The 24,391-nt window shown below is 31.9% G+C and overlaps 1 protein-coding gene across 3 annotated transcripts; it reads right to left on the bottom strand.

Moving 5' to 3' along the window:
* Positions 1–14,055: 14,055 nt before the first annotated feature.
* On the bottom strand, positions 14,056–24,093 carry LOC149540662 (serine/arginine-rich splicing factor RS31-like). 3 transcript variants are annotated; one of them, XM_089801753.1, is made up of 7 exons: positions 23,938–24,093; positions 23,660–23,746; positions 17,223–17,373; positions 16,044–16,156; positions 15,482–15,720; positions 14,608–15,189; positions 14,056–14,510 (listed from the first exon to the last, which is right to left on the bottom strand). In XM_089801753.1, the coding sequence occupies exons 3-7, from the start codon at positions 17,326–17,328 to the stop codon at positions 14,480–14,482; spliced, it is 1,071 nt and encodes a 356-aa protein (XP_089657879.1). In that variant the 5' UTR covers positions 17,329–17,373; positions 23,660–23,746; positions 23,938–24,093; the 3' UTR covers positions 14,056–14,479. The 3 variants fall into 3 exon arrangements, with proteins under 3 accessions (XP_089657879.1, XP_089657880.1, XP_089657878.1); XM_089801754.1 differs by lacking the exon at positions 23,660–23,746 and adding an exon at positions 16,270–16,645; XM_089801752.1 differs by lacking the exon at positions 23,660–23,746.
* Positions 24,094–24,391: the final 298 nt, after the last annotated feature.

The following is a 24,391-nucleotide window of genomic DNA, read 5'->3' as shown; positions in this document are numbered from 1 at the left end:
AACATGAGGATTGTCAATGAAAAGAAAAATGAAAAATCTCCAAAGGTGGTTTCTTTCTTTGAACCATTAGCTTCTGACATTTTGATTTCATCTCATGTTGTAGGTAGTTCACTGACTTCTAATTATCAGAAAAGAATGATGTCTGCACAAACCACAACCCCTAGAACCAAGTCCATGACCAAGTCTGAGGCGCTCATGTAGTAGGAAATTCAAAAAGAGAAGATGATGGCTCAAGAACAAGGTCTAGGCGAAGAACTCAGTTTTCAAATAATCTTGATGGTGATGTACAACTAATTGAAGCTCCTAAATCAGATCAACCCAAGTTCATGACTCCCACCAAGGAAGCTCAAGGGATTTCCACTACTCTTGCTATCCCATCTTGCCTATCTAATTCAGTCAACAAGAAGCGGAATCTATAGCCTGTGTGTACACCTGTTAAGGATATCATTACCAAATATGTAGCTTGTGGCTCTAAGAGTAAGAAATTAAAAAGTGATGCACATCTAATCAAAGATCCAGTAACAGGAAAAGTAACAGCAGAAGTGGCCACATACAAATAAAAGAATGAATCTAGAGAAATTGATACTGAAGGCTTTAAGATCACTATGGGGAGTTAGAAACCATTAATATAGACACAAGTAACTGCTTTTTCAAATTCTCTGCAAATCACATGCTGACCCAATCAGTTAAAGATAGCAAAGAAAAGAAAGAGCTCAAGGCATTGGTAATTACCATGGCCGCCTATATAGATTCATTGATGAATTTAGGCACTCTCCCACTAGTTCAAACCCCATAGTCTTTTAATCCCAACTCCTCAAATAGCCAGCAATTAGTCAAACAAATGCAAAAGGGAGAACTACTCTCAGACGTAGTACAAGATTGGGTGACCTCTATAATAAAGGAAGGTAGTAAATTCATCCTAGATTTCACTACCACATGTACAGAGGGAGAGACACTATTGGGTGAGATTTAAACCCTCGTGCCAATATGGGAAGCTGATTAGAATCGATGCCAAGCCATCATGTTTCAAGTTAATGAGGTCAAAAAATATGGAGTACTTAAATTTCTTGGTGAAAATCTCATGAAAATTGTGGACTCATGTATGTTATTTATCTTGAAGAGCAATATGGGTTGGAAGGAGTCTATTTATAGAGAAGCTATTGAGGAAATGTGATTAGTAGAAACTAAGATCATTGGGCTGCACAAAGAGCTTCTAAAAGATATGCATGTTGTTAATCCCACAAGGATTCCACAATTCAAAGATGGCAATATGGACTTCGAGGTCTTAACAAGAAGTTTCAATGACACTATGACAAAAATCAAAGACAATGATGCACCTACTCCTAGTGACTTCACTGCACTGGCAAACATTGAATTGATGTTGTATCTGAATAAGAACCTCATGTCATGGCAAAGTTGAAGGATTAAAGAGCTCAAATGGTAGAAAGATGCTTGCAGATCCAAATTGTTGAGCCTGAAAAACCCACACTCCCATGCGATGCGAGAATTCACAAATGCGTTAAGGAGCTAGAAGCTGGTAAAGAAAACCATAGCTAACAAAGAGAAAACTGGCGATGAAGTTTAGTTAGAACAGTTGCTTTCTATTTATTCTTTTTGCAACTGTTTCAAAAACCATCTTTTCTGCTCATAATTATTTTTAACTGAAAGGTTGGGCTTTAATGGAGGCCTTTTTTAATATGTAAGAACTATAATGTTGGAGCATTTAACTAGTTAGGGGTTAGATTATTAGAAGGAAAAACACACTTTGATAAAGTTAGTACTGTTGCAAGTTGAATAGATAGAAATAGTGATAGACAAATAGACTATATATATATATATATATATATATATATATATATGAATACTTTTCAAAAGACTTTGTGCTAAAGGAAGTTTTTGAATATATATATATATATATATATATATGTCACCTTTATTTGCACTTTAAAATTTGGTGTTTGAAGGAATTTGATCATGGTTACTTTGTGAGCTATGATGATCAATCGCATGTAATATCTACTGCTATTTCTTTATGGCCCATTCTCATTTATTTTCTTGCATGATTAATTTGAATTGTGGTGGTGTTTAGATTCTAGTTAGATTATTTCTGGTGAAAGGACTATGAGCTTTTCATTTATTTTCTATAAATGAGTATGTAAATTGTTACCTCAGTACCTAAGAGTACGAGAGTGATCCTTATGCACTTTTTGGTAAAAGTGTGTATTTAGTTATTGTCGATTTCTTTGAGCTTAATGATTAATCTTTGTAGAGGTAGTTGTACCTATAAATGTAGATGGAAACAAATAAGTATTATGTTTTCCCAACTGTTGTGAATATTATTGGATTTTCCAAGTTTTTGGCATAGAGTAGATTATTGTTTAATCGAAAAAGACAATCTGTTCACTAACAAGCCCTTGATCTTTGTCTCCAAAAAACCTCTTTCTTTGCCACAATGCCTGAGCAGTTTAGAATTTTTTTCTTCTACAAGATCAACAATGTACCTTTCCATTTGAATTGTGTCTTGAATCTCCTTTAGATATTCTTTCAAGGAAGTCTTTTGCTGAAAAATATCCCCAAAAGATTACTTATTCCATATTTTCACCATTTCTTAGCTTCTTGGCCACTCTAAAGAGAGAAGACCCCTCTACCTTAATGTTCCACTAGCTTTCAAAGTCATGCGAAAAAATCAGGTGCTTGATCCACATTTTTTCAAATCTAAAGGGGAGATTCCTTCTCCCTGAAAACAAATCAGCAAAAAAAACCAAAGGAAAGTGATTTGAAACCACCTTAGGAATGAAAGATAAAGAGCAGACAAAATTATGCATCCAATCGGGAGAAATTATCATGTTGTTGTATTGGTCATCTACAAAAAAAAATTACGTAGGTGATTGCCATACATGGTGACTTGAGAGGCACATATATTTATGGAGGTGACAAGATAATTTTGCCTATATTAGCAAAGATACATAACTTCACAAAGCTAGTTGCTAGAAGGATATGTGGCACTTTAGTAATTTGTTCAAGAATTAACAAGTCATCCTAATTAATAAATCATATGTCGTATATGAGCTATCAAATATGGTTGATTCTTGCCGTACATACTAATTACATATTTATTTAAAATATTTGATTGAATACATATATTTATATTTTGAATATGTTTATTTTAATCATATTTTTCAGTAAGGTTATGACAACTTTGATCTTTTGCAGCATGATTATATAAAAGGAAGTTCTAGGGGGAAACTCGAACATGTATAGAACTTAATGAGGAGCCTCTATCCTTGGATGAAGTGAATGATATTCACAAATCCTCTAATAAATTATAAGGTTGGGAGAATACTAAATGACAGTTGTCTTTTCATTTTGTTTTATGGCCTATACCTGATTGTGAACTTGTCTAGTTGAATTCTTGGTTTAACATTACAAGATGATGGGTTTACATGTGCCCACGCCTTTACCATTGCAAGTAGCTTTCACTAAGAAGGACTACATAGATGGGTATGTATGTGCTTTTGTGGTGGGAGATAATGTTAACCTATTGGTGAATGGAAAGGGGGTAGACATAGGTTTTTTGGAAGGGGTGGGAAGGGGTGTTATGTGTCACATTTGTCAAATCCCATCGAGATGTGCAAAAGTCTATATTGATGAGGTCTTTGATCCAGATGCTCCTCTACCCTTCGGTCATTCCTTTTTGAAGATGTTGTTTGACTCTCTAAAGTCATATGAGATTTAGCACATGAAGGACCTAGTCAAATCCTCAATTGCAGTACAAATTCAGTACCTATTGGTCACCTTTTTTGTTGATCCATTTACATTTCTTCTAGTGTGCCAATTTTCTCATATCTTCATAGTTTAAATTTGTGTATTGTTGATGGTTTTATGTAGCATCAAGTTTTGGAAAGTGAAAAGGCTAGAAAAGGTGACAAAGTAGCTATCCTATCATTAGAAGGAGTAGTGTGAGGATTCAATCTCTTGGGATCACCCCTCCAAAGATGCACAAGAACTTGAGGAAGTGTGCTCAATTTTATGAGGGCATTAACTTGCATAAAATAGACAATAGAGGGGGAATGAGAATGGGCTATTAATTGTTATAATTCCTAGTGGATGTGTGAATATTACATTCACCAAGATAATTTGTAGGAAGTAATAGGAGGCCATATGGCCAAATGTGTTATGTCAGATATTCAATGTGCATTGTCATTTCACCAATAACCCTCTATATATTTTCTTCCACAACTGCTAATCCACTTGCACAAAATTCCCTCCACTAATTACAACATAGATTTGTAAACAAAATAATGGTTCTAATTTCTTAATAATAGTGTGAAATTAATTAAAACAATCCAATAGAAGAAGAAGATGCATATTAGCAAAGAGAGAAGAATCTCGTTGTTAGGATTAATGTGACATATTTCTTCTCATATATTATCTTCCATGGGTCTTGTTTACTTTCCTTTTGTTCTCCTCTAATATGTTACCCAATAATTCCATGTGTTTCTTGCCATGATTTCTTCTTCTACCTCCTATCCTATTTCTCGTCAAGTTGTTGTCTCGGAATGAAGAAAATATAGTTCATAAAGCAATGAGTATAAAATCAATTTTATGTATTATAACGTACACAACATGAGTTTAGGGAAAATCAAAGTTGTTCCATGTGCCAAGATTTATTTCATCCTCTAATTTGACTCCCTTGATAAAGAGAAGTCACTAAAAATTGTCCCATAATTTTTCAAGGGGATTTTTTATACAGTAAACCTAGGTTTTCATCCTCTTATTTGAAAAGATGCTCTCTTTTGCATCCTTACCAATGCATTTACCTTATCTCCCACAATAATTCTAGGAATTGGAGAGTTTGTGGTGCATTAAAATAATTTAAGTATTGTGGTGCATTAAAATAATTTAAGTATAATGGTGCTTGAAAAGATTTAGTCAACTAAGCAAGCTCTACCTATATACATTTGTGTTAAGATGAAACTCTCCAAAGGTCATCTTGTCAATATCCCATTGAAGATGGATGGGTAGAATAGGATGGAAACAACCTCTTCATTTTGAAAGAATAGCTTTGGAAGCTTGACATGCTTCTCAACTAATCATTATGCCCCTCATTGCCCAATAAAAGGCCATGAATGAAGAAATTGTGCCTTGAGTTAAATGCCTAGCCAATAAATTAGGGTTAAGCCCCATCATTATATCATTCATTTGGATGCTCAAAATGAAAATTGCAATTCCAAAGCCAAATACTTCCCCTTTATCAGAATTCCATGGCTCTATTATCAGGGATACATGTGATTTCTATTAACAGAGACAGTTCTGAGATCTCATCAATCTCACAAGAAATTAATAATCAAGATTACAAAAGAAGCAAAGACTTCATTTTTGCATTTGCATCTTCCCACAATGATGATCAATGGTTTCGGAAACAATGAAGACAACTCAAAAGGAGAAACTAAACAAATCACAAAGATTCATCCCAAGTCAAATGAAGAACAAATTGAACTTATAAAGAATTTCCCCCTCCTTGTCAAATCTCACACATCAAATGACATGAAGATCAACTACTCTAGGGGAAAAAATCTGTTTCAACACCCTTGTTTAAGTGTTTATGCATGTTTATGTCGATTTACTGATTTATATATGTGACAGTATATCCATTGGCCACAATTTATGAACTAAACAATAATAATAATCATGGAAGAGAAGAAAAACAAAAATTAAAATTAAAAAAATGGATGTGCCTTTGGCCAAGTGTTAATGGGCAAGATCAATTGAATATCGATTTAGAACTCAAATGGAATCTATCCTCAAAAGACATCAATCTCTATATTTTTTGTGCAATCCAATTAACAATATCTGGGAAGAATTAAAACTTTATCACAAAATCAGATTATATCTTCATGGGCTTGAGCAAACCTACTCTAGTGATTAGTAATACAAATGTCTAAACTTATTGTTAACTTTCATAACATAATAGCCCTTCAAATAGCGACCATCATCATAAAGGTCCAAAATTAAAGGCGTCCATTATTTATAGTACTTTAGTTCGTCATTCTCATATGCCATGAAATAAGTGGGCAACGGCTAAAGGGTAAACTATTTTGTTTACCCCTAGCCATGTACCGCCTAGCATTTGACATCCACCTGCCATTTTACACGTCTAGCGTCTCTGACATATGGCCGGCTCAATTTACCAAGCACGCAGCTGAGCTTTTTGACATTCCTTCTACTTTTACGACTCACTTGGAATATAATTTTGCCAATGTTAACTATAATATATATGTATTTTACATATAATATATTATAATAAAATGTGTAAAGTTTATAAAGTTTATAATATATATGTATTAAAATACTTATAGCCTTAGTATATTTTATTATAATAAGAATAAGAATAAACTTTAATTTATTACTAGTTAACAGTTATTAAGAATAAACTATATTGAATAATAAGATAAATTACTTTGTAATAAGTTTACTAGTTATATTAATAACTGAACATATATATTAAAGTTACTATATATATATATATATATATATATATATATATATATATATATATATATATATATATATATATATATATATATATATATATATATATATATATATATATATATATATATAGTTACATTAATAAACTTATTCTTAGTAAACTAGTAACATAATAGGTTATTGGGTATATTATAAATAATATATAAACATATATTATTATTAATATAAGTTTAATTTATATGACTAGCTAATTTATTAATAAATATATATATTATTCTTAATACCTATATATATATATATATATAATTTATTATAAGTATATAATATATTTTGTTGACCAAAGTAAATATAATATATTTTACATTTAAATATAATATATATATTTATTAATAAGTTTTATATATATATATATATATATATATATATATATAATTTATTAATATATATTTAATAATATATATATTTATTAATACATATATAAGTTATATATATTTATTAATAATATTCTTAACTGGCTAATTTATTAATAAATATATATATTATTCTTGTTAAAGTTATATTATATTATATCATATATTAATAATATTTATAGAACTAGTAATAATAAGTTTAATATTATTAATACGTATATATTATTATGAAATAACCTACCTTATTAATATTATTATATGTTTATGAAATAACCTAAATATCTAAATATAAGTTTAATAATAATATATTTCATAATAAGTTTATGAAATAATCTATGCTATTAAGTTTATGAAATTAACCATATTATTATAATATATGGTTATTATTAGATATATGCCTATAATATTTATATTATAGTATATATAAGTTATATATGTTATTATAACCATAGTTACTTCTATTATTATATTTATTAATACATATATAAGTTTTATATATATATATATATATAACTTATTAACTTATTAACTTTTATATATATATATATATATATATATATTTATTTATTTATTTATTATAGATTTATATTATTAAATTAATTAATACATATATAAGTTATATATATTAATATATATTTATTATATTATATAATAATATAAAAATTATTATTACTAGTTCTATATATATTATTAATATATGTTATAATATAATATAACTTTAATAAGAATAATATATATATTTATTAATAAATTAACCAAGTTAAGAATATTATTTATAAATATATATATATTATATTTAAATGTAAAATATATTATATTTACTTTGGTCAACAAAATATATTATATATTTATAATAAATTTTATATATATATATATATATATATATATATATATTAGCCAGTTATATAAATTAAACTTATATTAATAATAATATATGTTTATATATTATTATAATATACCTAATAATCTATTATGTTACTAGTTACTAAGAATAAGTTTATTAATGTAACTATATATGTGTGTGTGTTGTATTACTTTATATATATACCTATAATATATATGTATTAAAACATTATAGAATAAGTTATACAACATATATATATTAATGTATAGTAACTTTAATATATATGTTCAGTTATTAATATAACTAGTAAACTTATTACAAAGTAATTTATCTTATTATTCAATATAGTTTATTCTTAATAACTGTTAACTAGTAATAAATTAAAGTTTATTCTTATTCTTACTATAATAAAATGTACTAAGGCTATAAGTATTTTAATACATATATATTATAAACTTTATAAATTTTACATATTTTATTATAATATATTACATGTGAAATACATATATATTATAGTTAACATTGGCAAAATTATATTCCAAGTGAGTCGCAAAAGTAGAAGGAATGCAAAAAGCTCGGCTGTGTGCTTGGTAAGTTGAGTCGGCCGTATGTCAAAGATGCTAGGCGTGTAAAATGGTAGGTGGATGTCAGATGCTAGGCGGTACCCATGGCCAGGGGTAAACAAAATAGTTTACCCTTTAGCCGTTGCCAAATAAGTGTATCATATTAAACAGGGAGAAATACGATCTAACAATGAAAAGCACACATCATGATTCAATAAGTGAAAAAATATATAGGTTTAAAATGTAGAGAAGATAATAGTAGATGAAAAACGATAACTAAAATATCAAAATGGATAAGAAAATATATGATATGTCATAAACAAAAATAAATAAAACGTGGATGATAATGTTGATGTGTGTTTTATGATCCATCAAACAGTAGAACAAATTGCCAAAATATTGTATCCTCTCTTGAATAAAGTCACATGTATGCTAAGATTGCTAAGATCATATGATGACTTCAAGGTTCCCTCAACGTCAGGTTTTGACTGTGATAAGACCAGTGGTTGATGTGATTTGTTGATGATCGCAAGGGGCCTTACGTATGTTTACTCAGATTCATTACAAGCCATACTAGATGTCGGATCTATCTAAAGGTTTTGCAATGAAGTATTTTTTTCGTTTTTCATGAAATATGTGGAAATGAAATGGGATAGGGTTTAAGAGTTCCATTCTATTACTAAGGGCAGTGATGACAAAAAATGGTGTTTGATGGACAAATTCCTCAATTTAACCAAGCTCTATTTCGCCAAGTTATAGCACAACTATGTGTGAATTGGTGCAATTTTCAAGGGTTATGTGAAAGATTTTCAAACCATCACATACACCATCATAAAGAACAATATATATGAATGATAGAAGTTAAACATATGCATTAACAAAGTTCAGGCTTACTTTGCACAACAATTTAAAATCACTAAAATGTCAAAAGTATGAACCAAAGAAATTCATCAATACACCATCACATTCTCCATTGCAATCACAACACTTTGACTAAACTAAACTTGATCTAAGTGAGGGAATTTAAGAGAACAAGCAAGCACCAAGACACATCAAGCATTCACCAAGCTTCAATGAAAACTTTGTTATCTCAGTAGCTCATAGCAATAATCTCATAAAATCCTCCTTTACAAATGAGAAGGAAGGCCCTTTATATAGGTCATTGATTATAACAGATGACCTAAATGATCACAATAACCAGTGGCCTAATTTGTGCCACATCAACCCTGATTAGGGTTAGGGTAAAAAAAATGAATTTACATTAATACAATAAGGAATCCACTATCATAGTAAGTAATTAATGCCCACTATGCATGCTTGCACAAAAAGAGAGTGGAGTGCAATAAATGTCCACTATGCATGTTCATTACTCCATAAATGCTCAGTCTTTCTTGAATAGATTATTCTTGATTCCATTCTCTGAATGCAGAGAAGTTTGACTTGGAGACCTTAGACTCATCAGTAAAGATAACTAGGTGTCATGAAATCATGATGGAGACCATGTAAGCTTGAGTCATTTCCAACCATGTCATTTTGTAACTAAGGTCCAACCTTGGCTAACTTTTCTAAAAATCTCTCCTCAAGCATTCACATCTTTGATGTACCTTCTTGGAAATTTATCTCCCTAAATGGAACCCCTTCTTGATGATTACATCAATTTAAAAATTCCATATACAACTTCCTTCACCATGTTCTTGGATTTATGGATTTGAACTTTGAACTTTGAATGCCTGGGACCATATCACTTAGTACTTGATCTCTTTGATGTTGGGACTAGAATTTTGGATTTGAGTGTCTTTCTTGAATTTCTAGAACTGAAGCTTTCTCCTCCTACAAAATAGAAATAATTGATATAAGAATTATGCAAGAAATTCAAAATGAAACCCCTATTACATATTCTCTCTCTAGAATGATATTTTATCTCCAAAAATTCTCCCTCTCTCTCTTCACACCTTTGTCTTCAAATGCTTTAAATTCATCGATATGCCTTTTCTTATGTTTTTGAAGAATTTTCCCTTTTTGTTTGAGATCTAGATGAGAAATTTTCCAACACTCTGCCATTTTTGCTTCCATGAAGGAGAAAATTCCAACACTCGGTCATTTTTTCTTCCATGAAGAATAAATTTCCAACATTTAGCTATTTTTTCCAAGAATTTTAGTTTTCTTGCTGAAAATTTTGAGTAGTCATGGATTTTGTCCATGATGAAAGAATTCTACAACAACCATTTTTCTCCAAGGCATGATTTTTTGAGTGGTCATAAATTTAGTCCATAATGGAAGAATTCCGCGACAACCATTTTTCTCCAAGGAAAGATTTTTTAGTGACCATTGATTTTGTCCATAATGGAAGAATTTTGCAACAACCATTTTTCTCCAAGGCAAATTTTTTTTTAGTGATTATGAATTTTGTCCATGATGTAAGAATTCCATTTTTCTCTAAGACAATTTTTTGAGTGATCATTTATTTTGTCCGTAATAGAAGAATTCTGCTACAACCATTTTTCTCCAAAGCAAAAAAAAAAATTGATTGATCATGGATTTTGTTCATAACGGAAAAATTCTACAACCACCATTTTTCTCAAAGGCACAATTTTTTGAGTGATAATGGATTTTGTCCATGATGGAAGAATTCCACAACCATCAATTTTTTCGCAAGACAAAATTATTTCAATAATCATGGACTTTGTCCACAATGGAATAATTCTGCAACAACCATTTTCCTGCAAGGTGAGATTTTTTTAGTCATGGATTTTGCCCATGATGGAAAGATTCCACGACAACCATTTTTCTCTAGGGCACAATGTTTTTAGTGATCATGGATTTTGTCCATGACGGAAGAATTCCGCAACCACCATTTTTTCTTATGTTTTCATACCTTTCCACTTTGGATATTTTAAGGATGATTCCATACTTAAACATTTTTTTATTGACTATCTTTCTTTTTTATTCTTTAGGATAAAGAAATAGATACCTTTTTGTCCCTTTATCAACTAAAGCTCACTTGTTGCCACAATAGACTTTCTAAAAGTAGTAAGTTACCCAAAAGTAAAAATAAAGTTTAATTCAAGAGGCAATGAAATTTATCAAAAATAGACTTACTGAAAAAAGTAAGCTTCCCTAAAGTCAAATTAAGGTCACTCTAAGAGGCAATGAAATTTACCAAAAATAGACTTTATAAAATAGTAAGTTATTTCAATGTCAAAATAAGGTCAATCTAAAAGGCAATAAAATTTACCATAAATAAACTTAATAAAAATAGACAAGCTTAAAATAGTATGTCAAGACATCCAATTCTCAGACAAACAAACAACTTCCATTCTAAGAGCCACATAGACAACACTTTTCAAACTTATCCAATTTTACCAATAGAACTGAGCCCAAAACTACCAAGAACTAAAGCTAAAAAGGAAAAGACCAAGAGAAAAAGAGGTAGTCCCCATTTGCAATGGGGCAATGGTGTGAAAACCCCACTACATAACTAAACTAAAACTTTAAGTGGGGCGTTATGTATTAATCTAGGTCTAATAATATGTAAAACAAACTAATCGCAACTAGATAAATGAATTGAGATTAAAATATACAAACAATACACCATAGGCATGTCATGTGCTCAATTATTTCACTTGTTACTAAGTCAATTTTGTCTTTCATTACTTTGATGTTTTAGAACAAGATTGAGACAATGTACAAATGCATATTTATTGTAGAACAGCACTATGATAGGTTGAAATTGTTCAATATTTTTTCAATAGCTTGGGGTGAAAACACAAACCTGTGTCACCATTTGTGATATTTGGAGGGGTTACGGCCGAAATAGTTTCGACCGTAATGGTTATGGCCAAACAAGTTTCAGCCGTACATATGTGGCAAGTTTTTCCGTCGACGTGGCATGCACAGTTACGACCAAAACACTTCCGGCCGAAACAGTTCTGACCGTAACCCCCATGTTTCAAATGACTCAAAATATCATAAAAATAGCCAAAAAGTCATTGACGATAATTTTATGCACTAGGGGGTTATGGCCGAAACCCTTTCGGCCGAAACGGTTACGACCGAAACAGTTTCGGCCAAAACTACTTATGTGGCATCCTAGGTGGCAACCACACAAGCAAAAATAAGAACTTCTACAAACTTTTCACTTTGAAAGCCAATTTTACTTACTAAATTGAAGTTTTTTTTAAAACTAAAAATATAATTTTGTAAATCTCAGAGTCAAGATTATGATTATATAATTTTTTTAAAATTTTGATTATGGATAATATGTTGTAATTTGAAAATAGTACAAGTATTTTAAGATTCATGAAGATGTCTATTCAAAGTTAAGAAAAAAATATTAAATCATGTTCAAAAATTATTATTTTTTAATGTTGCACTAGAGAAGAGAGTCTTCTTCAAGAATATGTAATTTGTTTTAAAAAATATGTAAATTTGATAAAAAAAAGTTTGACGGGAGAAAAAAAATGTCAATTTCTGACAACTTTGACTTTGACCAGTTATAACTTAAAAAAATATTAGCTTAATTTCAATTTTTCTTTTTTGGTGCACTAAGTATACATGTTGACTCTAACATATTCCAAAATCATACCAAAATACGAACATTTTCATATATTTGTTTGATGGAAAAAAAATTCTATATTTTCAACATTTTAAAAAATAAAAAAATAGACTTTAAAAATTTAAAAATAGATAAAAATTTCACTCAATTTTTTTCAAAAAAATTACAGACATAAACTTCATCTAATTTTACACATTTCATTAGTTTACATCATCTTCAAATTCTAAGCATAAATGCCACTTTTATGTCATTAAAGTTGAAAACTTTAAATTCTGATATCACTTCCCTTTTATAAAAGGTGACAGGTTTGTGCCAGCTTCTTTTTTATGGAATTGTAAAGACAACAATTTCCCTGTATTAAAAAAAATTGTCATGTTAGGAAGCCAGGGAGATGCGAAAAAGAGGAAAGACGCAAGAATCACAAGCATTAGTCAGATTCCACCAATACTTGAAAACATACAATTGAAATAAAATTTCATTAGAAGAAAATAAGAACAGAACATTTCTGACCAATAATAAATATTGAATATAAAAATGTCTCGCTGTGCTACAATCTGTACTTTATTCAAGCCTGAAAGTAACCAAAATATGAATGTTACATGTAACATATTGATGAAACATCCTAAAAATGCAGTTTTCTTTCGCAACCGAAATACCACAATTTCTAAGCTTCAATTACCAAAATATCAGGTGCTGTATGCTTTTGTGAGCACATCTGTTTAAGCATAAAGTAACCATGACAATCTCATAGTAAAGATGAAAAGCGGTTAATGGTTGCTGAAAGTGAAAAACAAAGATTACAAACAACGTAGAAACCATGGAAGACGCAGAAAAGACATCTGATGTAAACAAATACTCAAGCTATATATATAGACACACAAAAGTGCATGTAACATGAGCATACGCCCTAATTTATGTTTGAAATATAGCCCTCTGATTTCATTTTTTAACCTGTGAATAATCATCTCCAACATTCTTCTCCAAAGAAAACAAATGTGCAATCATCTAAAACCACTAGCGTTCCCAAAATGACTTGATTAATGCTATTGTAAACCAATATGATAGTGGTGCCAATTCATTGCCAGCATTTGTTTTGAGAAATGTAAGCTACAGTTCTATGGTGGTTTACAAATATGAATTTCAACAAAAAGCAGCTCAAGAGAAGAAGCAAAGAAGCCACCAAGATAGAGCTTTGACAACTCGGAGAGGTTTTTATACTAGCATCACAAGATGTAAACCTGGTTACATAAAAGATGATAAATAAGCCATTGCAAAACTCCTAACCCAGTTGGTTTAACAGAAATTTACCCAACTGATAAGCATTGCCCCTTCTCAAAGGAACCTGATTGTGGCATCAATAAATAATTGCAAATTATAAAATATGTATAGATCAGCAATACATAATACAAACAATGTTCCAACACAATGGAGCCAGATAACTTGTGAGTACAAGACTTGAGATTCAAAATCTTTGGAGATTTCATTTCTTCGGAGGACTCCAAATAACAGATGTCCTGCTTTAGATGTAAAAATAAGAATTTACATGTTCAACAAATTTTGCGACATCAATTTTCAAAACTGCCATTGTAAGAAACATTCATGCTCCATAAGTCTTTCAGGATCTTGATCGCTTCAAAGGAGACCGGCTGTTCAAATGAATATAAAAACAAAATGAGACACTGACGATGTTACAAGAGACAATTGTCATTTTTGGATAAATATTCAAAATAGATTCATAATCACCTTCGGTATCGTTCATGGATAGGGCTAGACGCGCTGTCATACCCTAGAGTAACCCTCCCATAGCGTCGAGGATAAACAGGACTTGCAGCCCTACCATAATCAGGACTGTCCCTCTCTGGGCGTCGAGCATCAACAGGGCTTGCTACCCCCGCGTAATCAGGACTATCCCTCTCTGAGCGTCTTGCATTGACTGGACTTGCACCCCTCCCATAATCAGGACTGCCCCGCACTAGACGTCGTGCATTAACGGGACTTGCAGCCCTCCCATAATCAGGACTGCCCCGCAGTGGACGTCGTGCATTAACGGGACTTGCAGCCCTCCCATAATCAGGACTGCCCCGCACTGGACGTCGTGCATTAACGGGACTTGCAGCCCTCCCATAATCAGGACTGCCCCGCACTGGACGCCGTGCATTAACAGGACTTGCAGCCCTCCCATAATCAGGACTGCCCCGCACTGGACGTCTATCATATTTAGGACTTTGAGATCGATCACGAATTTCTGCAGAGCGTCCATAACTTCCCCTATCACCATCATCACGCTGAGCATACTCCACAGATATAACCTTATCCAACACTTTGCTGGTCATGTCCACCAATAAAGTTAGCAAAGACAAACTGAATACATAAAATTTTCATAGTAATACCTTTCCTTTTACAATACTTATTAAGCCAGAACGAAATAGAAGAAACTAAGCCAACCATCTGAAAACATGATCTTCATAAATTTAATAGCTACCTAGAGAAAAAAAACGCAAGCATTTCAATGCAAAAAAGATCTTGCCAATCAAGGATAAGTAGCATGTATGTAACCAAATACCACAGTTGCAGAAACGTAGAGTTTACAAACTATAAACGAGATGGTTCAGCTAACCTGTTGTCAGTGGAATTCAAGGCCTTTGTTGCTTCTGTTTGTGACTCATATTGAATGAAAGCAAAATTCCTCCTCATCCTTACGTTGAGCACCTTGCCATATGGCTCAAAATGTTTTTCAAGGTCCCTAGCCATGGTATTAGCAGGATCAAAATTTATAACAAACAAAGTCTTCCCAGGCTTCAAATTTCTTGAAGATCGTTTGCCATTTTCAGAGTGATGACTGCCTCGGTCTGTTTGCTGTGAAGTACAAAATCAAATAGAAAAGTGAGTAAATCAGTATGAGAATGGGAAAAAAGATTTCCTTACTTTGTGTAATTAACAAATACAAAAATAATTATTAAAAAAAAGTGCAAAAGATACACTAAGAACATATAGAGTGGCAAAATTAATTAACTTATTATTCCTTCAATAAGAAATACCAAGACTATCACTTCCTATATATCAGAAGAAAAAAAAAGAGAAGAAAACCTTGCTTCATAATAACGGATTGAAATCTGTGCTGGATATGACAAGCCTATCAGCTCAAATAAATCCTAGTGAAAAAAAAACAAGTAAGAAACCTTTGTCCACTCCACACACAGTCTACGTCTCTGCCTTCCAAATTCTGTTTTGTCCAGCCCTCTGATGGCATCCTCTGCATCACGCTCATCATCCATGTAGATAAAAGCAAAGCCTGTGAAACCACAAAATGCTCAGAAAGAAAACAAAAATGAAAGCAATGACAGACATGGGAGTGTTTGCTAATAAGCAATAAGTAAACAGGCTTTGTGAAACAAAATACAATACCTGTTACTCATTTGACCTGCTGTGTTAAAGGACATCAGGAACATGCATTGCATGCTGTACTAAATGATCTCATTAAGCCTAGTCCATAAGTAAAGAAAATGCCATCCATTGGATAATATCTTTTGATAGAAAGCCCCTTTCTGGATGTAATGATCTCTCAAAGGGACCTATCACACAACATATGCTTGGAACTGGAGAGTTAACATGGCAAGAGAGGGATGGGAAGCAATGATCTTGAGAGGAAAAACAAGACATGTTTTGCATATCAACTTGGTTGATCAAGACAAGAAGCTTATGCTCTGGCACAAATGGCATGATTAAAAGTTATGCACAGGGACCCATGAGCCAGGAAGAGCTTCGAAACTCTTTGATATTCCTGCGCCAAAGAAATTTTTAAGTACAATGGCCTGCATTTCACAAATCATTTTTCTGCTAAAAGTTACATTTGTAGCCTTGGTCTTCACATTCCCAAGCAATTTCATATTTTATATATAATATTTGCATATTCCTCTGCTGCCCCTTCAAGGAAATTTCAATTTTGAGTCTATCTATTTGTAACGTACTTGACAATTCCACCTGACAGAGAAACTAGTTTGTTGCATACACAATAAACTCCTACATTGGCACTAGAAAGAAAACTTCTGCTTAAATTCCTTTTTAAGGGTTAATATTTGAAATTCTAATAGAATATATGGCAGATGATGGGAAATGGCATGCATCTTTTCAGCTTTTAACAAAGGCTAACAGTAGCTAAAAGCTTGCCACACATCAATAAGACATTTAAAATTTTATAGGCTAACAAAAATTAAATATATCATTTGCTGTTGTCATGGCACTACATTAGAACTCAATGCCATCTACAGTTATCTACAGCCAGAAAAACAGAATTCTTGGAAGCTGAATAACTTTATAACATTAAAAATCTGAGAGATATTAAGAAAGAAAATGTTTACCTGACTTGACATCTACCCTGTCAACTCTTCCATATCTAGAAAACAAACGCTCAACCTCTGAATTCCTAGCCCCATACTCCAAGTTCCCACAATACACAGACTTCATCTCTGGTACTCACAGTCTTCTTAAAGAAACACTTACAGGTGTTCCCTGCAAACATAGATCATCACAAATATCAGTCATACAAGTTTCAAACATGCTACTGCAAGATTCAAGCACTCGGAACTTAGGGTTCCAGCACAAATATAAAATAGGTACTAGGAATTATTTTAAAAACTAATTATACAATATAAGGTGATATGCAACATCAGGAACACACATGTTTATCTTTACAAAGGCAGCAATGACAAGCTATGGCTGAGTTCCCATAGAGGGGCTTCAAGGTTTATATTGAAGGAGCAGAAAATGTCATGGGCTAAAATGAGGCCACCCGATAAATTAGGATATTTTCCTCAGCAGTAGTATCCCCCACTTTTTATTTCAAAAATTAAAGAGGGTGCAATTAAAGCAGAGCTAGAAATTGCACTGCCAAATTAGGTCTTTTTCCTACCACTCGTTAATCATATGGAGCTTTTAAATTCCCACCAATTATTGTTTTATAATTTTTAATTTTAAAAATTGTTACTGTGTAAAATTACATATGCAAAATAATAAACTTCATCAGACCACCAGATTCAATAAAATTAAGAGCTTAAACAACATTACAAAATTCTTTATACCACCCACCTTAAAATAATTCTAAAAAATCTAAGCAGCACCCACTGAAATTGTTTAAGAAGCCCCAGTCCATGGGACTCCACCCTAATAAAGTATCAAGTAAACAACCACCAGAAGGCATGCACAGGGATAGGCAACATTGACCAAAAGGTTCACAAAACATGGATAGAAACCATTAAGAAAAATTAACAAATCATCAAATAGGAGTTTGCTTCCAACAACCAAATAGCAGTTTGCACTCAAAAGTTTGCTTCTAAACTGACCTATCTTTTGGTGTTTAAATTGCCTTATAAACCTTGATTGTCTAAATTGTTATTCATACCAACTTATTATATTAACCAACTATGCAGGCCTAGACAACAAAATATACAAAACTGTTGGTTTTCCGGGATCGCTGCAAATGTAATAGCACTGCCATGTATGTGGTGTGTGTTTTCCAAATAGCAGTGACCTCTTATATATATAATGTGAATTAGTCATGAAGAGACATGTCCCTTCATGGGACATGTCTATTTATTAATATAATAAAACTTTAATCACAAACACACACACACACACACACACACATATATATCTCATATAACAATAAATCTCATATATGATGAGGACATATATAAATTATATCTCATATATAATTATATATAGTTTTATCCGACCACATCTACCAAACATCAACACTCCCTCTTAAGCTAGGGTGGATAAACACGACAAATATTACACCATTGGTAATATTAGAAATATTGCAAATGGGGTTGCAAGCTTTGGGTTTAACTGTGGAGGAAACTCTGTAGTTAAGCGCGCTCAGGCTGGAGTAGTACTGGGATGGGTGACCTCCCGGGAAGTCCCGGTGCTTCACCCCTGTGAGCATCACCTAGATCCAATGAGTGCTAAGTGTTCCATTTATTCTCATGAGAGATGGATTCATGTTGAATCACTACTCATGAAACATGGGTCATCGAGTTTGACTCAAAATCACACAGTTAAATCCTGATATTCACATCACAAATATTAGAAATGGCAAATTTTTTAAATATCTTTGATCAGAAGATATCCACCATTTTGATATCACATTTGATATCAAGAGTATTGGTCTTCCAAAATATCAACAAATGATATTCACCCAGTACTCAAATAAGGTTTGATATCACACTTGATATCATGAGTATTGGTCTCCCATAATATTGACATTTGGTATTTACCAAGTACTCAAATAGTTTGATATCACATCTGATATCAAGAGTATCGGCCTCCCAGAATACATGATATTCACCAATTACTCAAAAATGTTTGATATCACATCTGATATTATGAGTATTGGTCGCCCAAAATACATGATATTCACCAAATACTCTAACTAATGGCCTTCCAGAATGTTGAGATGCAAAATATTCACCAAGTACTGTGAGTAATGGCCTTCCAGAACATCAAGTCACATGATATTCACCATATACTCTATGTAATGGCCCTCTAGAACATCAATTTGCATAACATTCACCATGTACTCAAAAATGTTTATAAGGTATGTGCAAACGCATTCCCATAATGCTTACCATATAAACATCCACCATGCAAAGTATACTCTATCATGATCTGCATAGACGTCATAAGATATCCGTCATAATAGAAAATTAAGTTATTGTAAGATCATCACTTTTCAATAACTTCTGCAAATACAAGTGACATCATTTGGAAGTCATTACTTCCTCATGACATAGGGGGTAGACCCATTACTATCACATAGTCAAGAGGTATATTCATGAATCACAGCCCTCTTAACTGCTACAATTTATTGATCACTTGAGAATCCATCTCAAAGTGGTTTACTCCCTTTGAATCAATATGATCGAGATCACTGAACATTGACTGAATCATATCCTCTACCTGCTCCTTCAAATGAATGTGTCAGACTCCCTCTGAACATTAATCTTCTGAGCTCCTTTACCTTTGAAGAAGTGTCAAAATCCCTTAGAATTTGATATCAATCCTCCTTTTCCTACAAGAAACATTCTCGAAAAAGATCAAGGCAAATAATTCTTATAGTACATATAGAACCACAAATAATGAGTAGACAAATGTAATACTTAACAATAATAACTACTTCTGTGTAATAATATAAGACCATTGCAATAAAATATAGATAAAAATATACTTTGAACATGCGCATATATTGAATCTTCTATGTATATACTTTAATCTATATTTTAATTTAGATCTTATGGTATATATTATGACACTGTATATTTATATAAAAATGAAACAACATAAAGTTTCATATTATATTGAAATGATATAACATAAAAATGAAGTAATTTATACATACCATATACTTCTTCTTGTATGCGCTTTCCCCTTTTCTTTTCAAAGAGGGGAGACTTTCAAATGTTTTATACTTAACAACTTTGAAGTTTTATCTTTTATACCCCCCCTTATCACCATTCTTCCTATTTAATTCTTGATCTCCAAATGTTTTAACAAATATACTTCACGTGCGTTTGCTTGCCAAGCATATATGTTCTTATTTACAAGACATTAATCTTTTTGTAGTCCTTAATGACTGCTGTAATCTACATTTCCAAAGGTATGTTTTTTTAATACCCAATTAATTGGTCATGGGTCCCTACTAGTACTCGTCACGTACACTTACCTCTCCCAAGTAACATTCTATGGCATTCACGATATCCCTTTCTGTTTCTGCATATCCCTTAATTTATTAACCACCGCTATACTCGTCTCTCTTATTATCCCTTTATGAGCTTTCACCAAATATATCACCTATCAGCTGCAATGTCAATTTTACATATTAAATTTGCCTTGATATGTAATATATTGACAGATGACGTGGATTTTAATTCCATCGCTACTTTATAGCATATACACTCCAACTACTAATATATGACATGTTGAAGTTTATTGACTGATTTGTTTGAAAAACGGAATTGATTGATCGATGGCAGTGGTTCTTTTCTACCATGTGGTTGAAGACCTCACAGTAGAGAAGTTGGAGCTAGTAGAGTTTCCTAAGAGCAAGAGTATTGCAAAGGCCATTGTGACAATCTAATATTGCACATAATGCAAGAAACCAGTTTGGAAGCAGCAACCACCTAATAAGAGTAGCATCCTTGAGTCGGCAAAGTCAAGGAAAGAAAGATTCATCAGCATTTTAAATGCTCTGGATATTGTAGCACATATTTTGTCAAAGTGGGGTCTGACAGACCCTAACGCCAGTTTGAAGGTCCCTGTTTTGCAGATTGTGCTTCCATATAATCATCTTCTTAAACCGGTTGCCTTAGGAACCAATTAAATAAGTGAATAAAATCATTTCTATAACACTTCTTTCCTCTTGAACACTCAAATGTCATGGATCAATCGGCAAGGATTTGATGCTTTTAATGCACAGGCACAGAGCACTCTCTTTATAGATGCTTTAGGGTTTCAGCATTGGGCAATTTAAATATTTAGAAGTCACTGTGCATGCTTTTCAATTAAAGACACCTTTTACATACAAAATGGAGTCCAACTTCATTATCAAATTATTCCTCAAAACCATTTTACCTCTTCAATGTTTGATCGTGATTTGATCTTTCAATTTCTTCTAGTCATTAAGGGAAGCAAGTATTTCCACAAACTTAATCTAGAAAACTTTACTCCTTTCTATTTTTTTGTACTTGGAAGTCATCAATGGAAATGATTCCACAAAATATAATCCAGAAACAACATTGTTTATTATTATTTTTATGTGTTGATCTACCTTGAAGTTGTTAAGCTTTATAGAAGGAACCTGGTTCTAATACCATGTTGGTTTTCTGGGATTGCTGCAAGTGTAATAGCACTGCCATGTATGTGGTATGTGTTTTCCAAATGGCAGTGACCTCTTATATATATAATGAGAATAAGCCATGAAGAGACATGTCCCTTCGTGGGACATGTCTATTCATCAATATAATAAAAACTTTAATCATATATATATATATATATATATATATAGATATATATATATATATAGTTTTATCCGACTGAAGCTATCAAACATCAACAAAAATAATAGTGTCATTTGTCATCCTGCATGCATTCCGAACAGACTCACAAAAACAAAAACAAATTATAAGCACAAGCAGAATTTCATACTTCTCATACTTCAAATTTCAGTGTAGTACATATAAAGAGGAGAATAGGTATCAAAATTCCATGTGAATGAAATGTTTAAATCTTTAATGAGAACCATTAACGGATTTTGTTTGGAAACTAAGTTGTAAATATACAATGCCTCCATTATAGATTCACAAATCCCCACATAATCAAACACGCTTTTAAATATCAATTTGAATTAAAGTATATCTTATGTCAAAATATTTCAAATTTGCACAAGTTATTATAATATATTTTAATCATTTAGTTTTTAGATATACATTTCAATTTGTATTAGTAAACCTGGATTATATTACACTATTAGTAATAATAAGACATAGGCTATAGGATAAACAATGTTACTTTTCCTAGATTTTATTAAAATACATTTTTTATTTACAAATTAATTGTTTTTGGATTATTTTCTCTAGATAGCTCCATTTAAACCCACAAAGAAAAAGAAAGCCTGATTTCAAAGCACACTTTGGACAATATCCAGCCAGAGATTACACACCACACCAGCTACCAAAAGGATAGTATATCCAAAAAAACTCAAGAGTGCAAATCCCTGTACCCTTGCACTTCTCGTGGGCTTAGCACCAAGACTCTTGATAACTCCACATGCATATACCATTCATGTTAAAATGGGTCTGTGCTACAAATAGAAGATTTCTAGATCCTTCATTCTGAAATACTCAGTCTGTCTGGTTTTCTGAAAGTTACAAAAGTTACCAGATCCTTAGAAAAGTTTGATTTAGATCACTGTGTGTGTGTGTCATGTTTCTCTCTTATTTTTTATTATTATTAATTAGATTGGATATATATAAAACTACTCCCCACACACCTAGCGACCCACAAACAGCCCAAAAAATCCAAGTTGAAGGGTGGTGCAAAAGGTGCCAGCCAGAGAAAATCAAGGTCCTAACATAACTAGAAGCCCTCAGAGAAAATGGAAGAAATCAACAGAAGCCAAAGAAATCAAAATGAAACCACTATATGTCCACTACATAGCCCTCACAGGATTTTAAACTCCTAAAACCAAAGACAGACAATTTTGAAAAGCAAAATCTATACAGCCCATGAGCCATTCTGGATAAAGAAGAAAAACAACTTAACACTAAGAAAGAGAATCTAATAAATCAAGAAACATATACATCTCGTCTACAGACAGTCATGGACAGAGAATAACTCAATGAATAACCTATAGAATGGAATCAAACTAGCTAAAAACAAATAAAAAACAAACGAACCCACAAAAGAGGCTTTCAGAAAAAATTTACAAAATGTTTTAGGAATTCCCTTGAAGTTACACAAAACCTAAAGAGGACATTAAGTTTTTAAATAAGATTACCTCATATAGTAGATCAGTGCAGCACCATAAGAAAAATGATCAACAAACCCTACTTTAGAAATATTAAATGATAAATCGCATAAACTATCGATTATAATTCAGAGTGTGGACTGCCCCGATCATCAGCCAAGAGAACCCAACCTGAGTGACTTAAATTGGAGAAATACCCTTCGATCCGGCAGAAGAAATTTACCAATAAATAAAACATTTACAAACATATCCATGCATCAGATGAATTCTCACCGAAATCAAATTGACAGGTAAATTCATCAGATTGCAGTCTTTCCATTCAACCAACATGCTATAGTAAACACCCAGGGGAAAAAAAACCTAAACGAGACAATTAAAAACAAAAGTTTAAACTGTTAAAATCTGGACATCCTCTTAATAATTGAAACCTAGAAAAGCAAAGATACTTAAAAATGGGGGTTGAATTTTATAATAGAACACTTTCGTCATGTAAACCCTAAAAATCACAAAGCCATTAGAAATGAGTATTGGAAGAAATCAAAGTTACTCACCTGGACAAATCACGACAACAAAATTGAACTCTGTGGAAATGTTTAAAACCCGCTGCTGTCTTTAGCAAGACAAGTACAAGTTCACCTGTAAATAATTCTGCGGAACCCTATCAAAGAATCGCATACAAGATTTGAAGTCAATTGGATAAAGTCCTTCGATATTCCGGTCTTCAATGGAACACCTTAAAGGTGTTCCTACAGCTGTATGTATCAATCTATACGCGTACAATAACGTATGTTCTATTGATGTAAAATATTTGTTATTTTTATAGTTATTCTTAGAACAATGACAATCTTTAATTTATAATCTATACGCAATAACGTATGTTCTATTGATGTAAAATATTAGTTATTTTTATTGTTATCCTTAGAACAATGACAATCTTTAATTTCGACAATTATTTATAAATCAATTATATACCTATATAATATTTATTAATTTTTACTTTTTAAA

The sequence above is a fragment of the Cupressus sempervirens genome, chromosome 9, assembly GCF_028749045.1.
Source record: "Cupressus sempervirens isolate cs-2001-9-10 chromosome 9, ASM2874904v1, whole genome shotgun sequence".
Taxonomy (NCBI): domain Eukaryota; kingdom Viridiplantae; phylum Streptophyta; class Pinopsida; order Cupressales; family Cupressaceae; genus Cupressus; species Cupressus sempervirens.
Note: the sequence above shows the minus strand (reverse complement) of the source record. Positions and strands in the feature narration are given on the sequence as shown.

Coding starts and splice junctions, on each gene's coding strand:
- LOC149540662 (XM_089801753.1), bottom strand. CDS start 17,328: ATGAAGTCTGTGTATTGTGGGAACTTGGAGTATGGGGCTAGGAATTCA. Junction 16,157..17,222: donor CAGGGTAGATGTCAAGTCAG/GTAAACATTTTC, acceptor GTGGTTTCACAG/GCTTTGCTTTTATCTACATG. Junction 15,721..16,043: donor TGTGTGTGGAGTGGACAAAG/GTTTCTTACTTG, acceptor TGTACTTCACAG/CAAACAGACCGAGGCAGTCA.